The sequence below is a fragment of the Ctenopharyngodon idella genome, chromosome 9 (genome assembly GCF_019924925.1).
Source record: "Ctenopharyngodon idella isolate HZGC_01 chromosome 9, HZGC01, whole genome shotgun sequence".
Lineage (NCBI taxonomy): Eukaryota > Metazoa > Chordata > Actinopteri > Cypriniformes > Xenocyprididae > Ctenopharyngodon > Ctenopharyngodon idella.
The window spans coordinates 27,104,240-27,111,137 of NC_067228.1; the positions used below are offsets into that span (position 1 = coordinate 27,104,240).

The 6,898-nt window shown below is 36.4% G+C and overlaps 1 protein-coding gene across 2 annotated transcripts in view; it reads right to left on the reverse strand.

Annotated features, from left to right (window-relative positions):
- gsk3ba (glycogen synthase kinase 3 beta, genome duplicate a) overlaps positions 1-1,196 on the reverse strand; it is a 61,245-nt gene extending 60,049 nt beyond the window's left edge. Inside the window, exon 1 of one of the 2 annotated variants that reach the window (XM_051906961.1) lies at positions 309-1,196. In XM_051906961.1, the coding sequence (XP_051762921.1) occupies positions 309-396 (88 nt within the window). In that variant the 5' untranslated portion in view covers positions 397-1,196. The remainder of the gene's footprint in view (positions 1-308) is intronic. The other variant, XM_051906962.1, reaches the window with a different exon arrangement.
- Between the last annotated feature and the right edge of the window lie 5,702 nt (positions 1,197-6,898).

A 6,898-nucleotide genomic window follows, 5' to 3' on the forward strand; every position in this document is an offset into this window, starting at 1 on the left:
AAAAGTTCACTAGCCGTCAACCTGCACTGACTCAGTGCCAGCCATACCCATCTAACCCATGGCAGGGTCCTGGTACATGTTCAGCGATGAAATAAAGCACGCTGACCGATTTAAAATGGGGCACGTCATATTTCACCCAAAGGTGACACTTGAAGGCACTCAAATCTCAGATCTCATGTGCCTGCCTCGGTCGATGTGCACAGATGCGCCATTCTCGGTTATTAAAGCGAGCAGGTAAGGTCAACAGCACGAGTACCCTCGACAAAGCACTAAAAGCAGATTTCCCGGTGTCCGAAAATGATACTTACTGCTGACTTTCATGCTGCCGAATGCCGACGGCTGCGGCACTGGCTTGCAGCTTTCTGCGAAGGAGGTGGTTCTAGGCCGACCGGACATTTTCCAATCCGAAATCCCACGCGTCTCTCAGAGTAATATACGCTTGTTTGTCTTTAACGAATCCGTTTCGACCCACGGGAACCAGTTTATCTCCCACTTAAATAATAAGAAAAATGGGCGAAAGCCACTCGACTGTCCGGGGTTCCTTGGCTGTCGTTTTCTTCAGTGAGCTCTCAACCGTCTCGCTTTCAGAACATTTTCCACGGGGTCGTTTTTCTTTGACTGTTACTATTATCTTCAGTGATGAAACCTCAGATAAATTCGATCATGAATGAAGGTGCTCATGAAATTGGCCTTTTCCCAGTTTCCCTCGAACCCCACCGATCCTTGTCTCTCTTTCTCTCTCTCTGACTGGAACAGAGATTTACACAAAGAACATAGTCCGTATCTAATATACCCTCAAACCGCTGGGAAATTGGAGTGGTTTTTCATCACCATGCAGTATTTTTCATATACTGAGGTGGAGACTCAACGATCCAGTAGCACCAGCCATGGCGGCTTCCTTGCTCTAACCAACGATACGAATGAGAATTTTCCAATTGCCCAATTTCAAGACTGATATCCTCGGCCGTTCCGACCCACTTAACTCCATGCACACGGATGACGAAATAAGAAATCCAATATACACACGGGTAGTTAAAGAAACGAGCCAAAAGTGCGGTTCCTAGAGGAAACGGTGATCAGAATCCCCACGGTAATTCAGAAATTTCCTTTTTTATTTCTTCTCCGTCGGTCTGTGCTCGTTCTCTTTGTCACTCCGACCGATGAACGTAAATTACGTTATGTGCGCAATAGTGGTAATGGAGTTGAACGGGAGCACAGACGGGGTTACGCCACAGTGCGCCGTCAAGAATCGGAAAATGTGAACGCGCAGGAAGGCCTGGGGAGGTCGGAGACAGCCAATCCAACGCCTTTCTTTGAAGATGGGCGGAGCGACGGCGAGCATCTCCGCCAATCGAATGCATATGTCCGCAGAACACATGGCGTAATTTGCCAATCTGTCAGTGTTCTGAAGCCATGGATGACGCGCGGAAGTCGAAAGTGGGCGGGCGCGTGGAAAGACTGATTGTAAAATCATCCAATAAGCGTAACTGAGTGAAGGAAACAGCCCAATCCTGAAGAAGCATCAAAGGTGCAAAAGTAACCAAGCTGCACTGTTGCTAGACAGCTAAGCTCCGGTGATCTATTCCGTGCCCTGACGCTTTGCCATTGGTACATTGTAATTTACAAATCACTCACATATGTTTTCCACCAATTTTTGATTGCAATTATGTAATTAGAGTGTCAGAGTAATATAATGGGTCTAGTGCTTTTTGAGCTCTAAAAACTAATATACATGTCTTCTAATTTAAGAAAGTGTTTTTAAACTTTTGAATTTTTATGGATTTTTTTTTTTCAAACACAATGGAATGTTGTGAATTCAAACAAACCAACTAAAACCACAAAACATGATTTTTTAAAGTTAAATTGATGTTACAAAAGAACAGAATGCAAAGTGATATTAAGGGGGAAAAAAAAACAAACTGATTATGACTTTAAAAATATTCTCAGAAAAGCATCTATTATTTGAAAGACTTAGATTAAAGAAAGGGGGGAAACTGAAGAAACACCATTTGTCTTAATAAACTGCCAATTTGAGGTCAGGAAAACATAACTATGAACATAAAATGACAACATACAATCAAACAAAACTAGTGAAATTAACCATATATATATATATACATACATATAGTCTTATAATATTTATTTTATATTTTCAGTTTTCATTTTACTTTTAGTTTAAGTTTAGTAATTTTGTCATTTATATTATTTTTAAAATATTTGTTAGCTTTAATTTATTTATTTCAGTTTTAGTTTTAGTAATTTTACTTAATCTTAAACTTATTTTATTTCAATAAGTTTCCAAGGCAACATTTATAATTTTTGTTTAAAATTTTCCAACTAATATCTTCATTTTATTTTATTATAGCTTTATTTTAATTAACAACAACTATCTTGAATAGTTTTTAATTAACAATAACAACACTGATCTTAATGTTTTGGAGTTTTTTTAAACTTCAAAACAAGAACATCTTGATTCTGTCTACACTGTAAAAAAGAATTGTTGGTTTAACTTAAAAAAAAAAAGAAGTAAGTTACCTGGTTGATCGGTGGTTACCTGGAGTTCACTGAAATAAAAATGTTGAGTTAATACAATGAAGGCGATTGGTTTAATCAACAGAAACTCAAAATATTATCTGAACTACATTAATTATCTAAGTTGATTTGACAAAAGAAAAAAATGTTGTGATAACAAATCATGAAAACTTTTTTTTTTTTTTTTTTTTACAGTGTAATAATATGCAATGAATCATTTTAAATGATTCATTCTGATAGAGTTATGCATCTGTAGTGGTCAACATGCATCAAAGGATTAAAATGTACATTTATGGTCAATTAATTGTAATATTGTGATAAAAAAAAAAAAAAATCATATAAATAATTTCTATTTTTTAAAAAAAAATAGTGAGTTTAACATTTCATCCAGTATATTAATTAAGACATAGCAACAATATTTTACAGTCCTCCAAAGCAAACAAATGATTTGCATCCAAGTTATGTCAAATATATTCTTAGGTCAGCAAGACACTGGTTAGACACTGGCAGTGAATGTGCATCTAATACAGTGCTGAAAGAGAAGTGATGCTGTAGTGCTAAGACAGCAGAATTACTGACCTTTTAACTCTAGTTAAAACAAAACTGCTATGTCATTTGCAAGAATGTCTGGCTTTTACTTGCAAGGAGTTCAATTTTCATGTTGATAGAACACTTTGTAAATGTGGAACACTGTGTCTGACAGTATAGGTTGATGACAGATGTGGGGCAGTTTTAAAAGCTTAATGAGAATCCAGAAAGTGTAAAACGTTACTTACGCTATGTTACGCCTTCCCTATTCAACTTCCGGAAAAGTGTAACTGACGCGACGCCAGTTTACACTTTCTTTGTACATTGAATATGGAAGGCGGTCTGGCGGAAGCTAGATATTTTACTTCATAACTTGTTAAATTTTTTTTTTTTTTTTTTTTTTACACAAACGCATCGGTTCGCTTCAGAAGGCCTTTATTAACCCCCCGGAGCCGTGTGGAGTATGTTTATGATGGATGGATGTGGATTTTTTTTCAGCTCATAGTTGTGACCCATGTTCACTGCCATTATAAAGCTCGAATGCATCAGGATATTTATTAACCCTTTCAAGCGTGAGTTTAAAATATTCTAACTGACCCCCCAGAGTGAGTTTTTTTAAGGCGACCGTTATTTTAGAACGTTTGCCCTTATTGTTTCCATGGCGACGCGTCATGCGTGTCACGTACGCTCAACGCAGCCATAATAACACTGTATGACAGATGAATCGCTATTATTTTGTTTTTCCTTTTTTATTTAAAATATTCACAAACTTGCTTACATTGTCATCAACTATCTGATATTCCGATTCTCAAATATGTGTAAGCGAGTGTGTTTTGTCGTTTAAAAACCTTTATAAACGATCTTTATCTTGATCTATAATGCGAGATGGGCGCCACCATCTTAGTTTGCCTCACAGTTCGCAGAGTCCTGTCAGTCGGATTTACAGCATGTGAATTCATCAGTTTCTCCCGAAATACATGCAAGTAAGTGGCTGGTGAACTGAAAGAATAATAGAGTAAACTTTATAGTTATTTAGGCCCATTATGTGTGTCTGATATGAATAAATGTCTGCAAATTATATTTGAATGGATTTTTATTGCTGCTTCCACTGATGTCTGACATCAGTGTGTATTTTATAAACTCTAAATGTATTGTTTTACTGGTGCTTATGCACATTTAAATGTCTGAAACCTTAAAAAAAACATTATGTGGCTGAAAACACTGCATAGCTGTGATATGACAAGAGCTGCGCGCGTCCGTCTCGCAGCCAAAGCACGAAATTTGAATCTGGCAGTTATGTGACGTCGCTGAACGTTCTAAATCCCATATGTGAGACCGTACTCTCAGGGTTAGAAATAAAAATCCCATATGTAGGACCGTTCCACTCAAAGGGTTAAAATATCTCAGATTGTGTTCATCAGAAAGAAGAAAGTCATATACACCTAGGATGGCTTGAGGGTGAGCAAAGCTTGGGCTAGTTTTCATTTGAAAGTGAACTAATCCTTTAAAATAGAAGTGCTTTCACCAAGTAAATACATTAGGTCAAAGAGATTCAGCTGACAAAAAAGTTGGGGAATTCCTGCATTGCATGTAAATATGAAATTACATAAATGTATACATTTTAATGTTTTTGAAAGACAAAAGCCTTCCAGAGACAGTAATACACAGTTAAACGAATCACAGATTGATCATTCAAATAATAATTAGTGTGTTTGTCAGGAATTGATTAGATATGTAACATTGACAAAACACTTCTTAAAAATGAAATGATTTCTGTAAATCCAGTGATCAAATGTTGTGTTTTGCTCAGTTTTCAGTGATAGTCACATGACTAGTGGCTGGTCTATGTATGCAATTCCAAAAACCTGGAAGAACTTCTGAACGTATACAAGCAGTAGGCTTTTTTTAAGGAACATTTAAAATAATAATAATAGTAAAAAAAAGAAGTACGGAGAATCAATGAATTATGAATAATTTACTAACATGTAATCATGTCATTGTAAACTGTAGTCTGATTACGAGTATTTTAAAACATAATATAATCTAATTACAAGTACTTATTTTTTGGAATCTGATTACATACAGACGTGGACAAAATTGTTGGTACCCTTAATAAATATGATCAAAGATGACTAAAAATAAATCTTTTTGTTTATCCTTTTGATCTTTAATTTATAAAATTAGCAAAAATCTAACCTTTCATTGAAGGAAAAGAATTGAAAGTGGGGGGAAAATCACATTATGAAATAAATGTTTTTCTGCAAAACACGTTGTCCACAATTATTGGCACCCTTTTATTCAATACTTTTGAATAGAAAAGATCCAACCATGGCCCATTATAAGATTTCTAGCAGAAGCGGTCAGGTTTTGATTTTTTATCTGTTGGTATTTGATAGAATCCATGATACCATGTATCTGAACAAGATGTCCAGGACTTCCAGCAGAAAAATAGGCCCACAACATTAAAGATCCAGCAGTATATTTAACTGTGGGCATGGGGTACTTTTTATCCCTGTGTGCACCAAACCCATCTGGTGGGTTTGCTGCCAAAAATCTCTTTTTCTTTAGTTTCATCTGATCATAGAAGCCGGTCATGTTTTAAGTTCCAGTCTTGTCTGACAACTGAATATGCTGGAGATTGTTTCTGGATGAGAGAAGAGGATTTTTCTTGAAACCCTCCCGAACAACTTGTGGGGATGTAGGTGCTGTTTGATCTTTTTTTTTTTAAGGCTTTCTGAGACTCAAGACTCAACTAATCTCTGCAATTCTCCAGCTGTGATCCTTGGAGAGTCTTTGTCCACTCAAACTCTCCTCCTCACCGTGCATTAGGACAATTTAGACACACGTCCTCTTCCAGGCAGATTTGTAACATCTTTAGTTGATTGGAACTTCTTAATTATTGCCCTGATAGGGGATTTTCAATGCTTTAGCTAATTTCTTACACCCACTTTCTATTCTGTGAAGCTCAACAATCTTTTGCTGCACATCAGAACTATATTCTTTGGTTTTTCTCATTGTGATGAATGATTAAGAGAATTTGGCCTTTGTGTTTCCTCATGTTTATACTCCTGTGGAACAGGAAGTCATGGCTGGACAATTTCATGTTCATGATCACCCTGGTGTTAAAATGTGTCACTATGAATTTGTCCTGGAAGTATCACACATATGAAGGCATATAAGCATACTGTCATATTTCTATATGTACTATACACATTAAATTTGATGAACAACTAACTTGCCATGTTGGCGTTGTTCTTTCACTGGTGTATTCCTTGACCTTTGACATACTATCAATTGTGAAAACAATGTAATGGGGGTGTTGTTGAATAAGTTCTCTGCCCCAATTTTTTTGTTTGTTTTTTTTTTTTTTTTACTTTTTGAATTGGACAGCCTTTAAATGCAGGCTTACGCATTAGTACATTTTTTGGACATTCCTGCCTACTGTAGTATAAATATCCAAATGCAGGGATGGTCTACAAAATATAGCCATGTTTCAGCTAAAAATGTTTGCACATTCCTGCAGTGGGCTTACATAACACAGCATACAACATAATTGCTTATTTACATTTTGTAGATGGGCAGATTCTCCCTTTCACCCCACCATCAACGTTATTGTGGTTTAGATCTAAAGTACACGTTCCTTTTGTAACCAGTGTACTGTACATCCTGTGCTATGCAGAATATTTCACAATGTCTGTGCTTGTTTTCTGCTACCACTCTTTTCTGTGATGTGATCACGTTGCTTTGAGCACATTTTACAATGTTGTTTCACAAATAGCCCTACATCTGCAATAGAACAAGTGATGCAAGTAATCCAAGTTGCAGTTTCCTTTTTGCC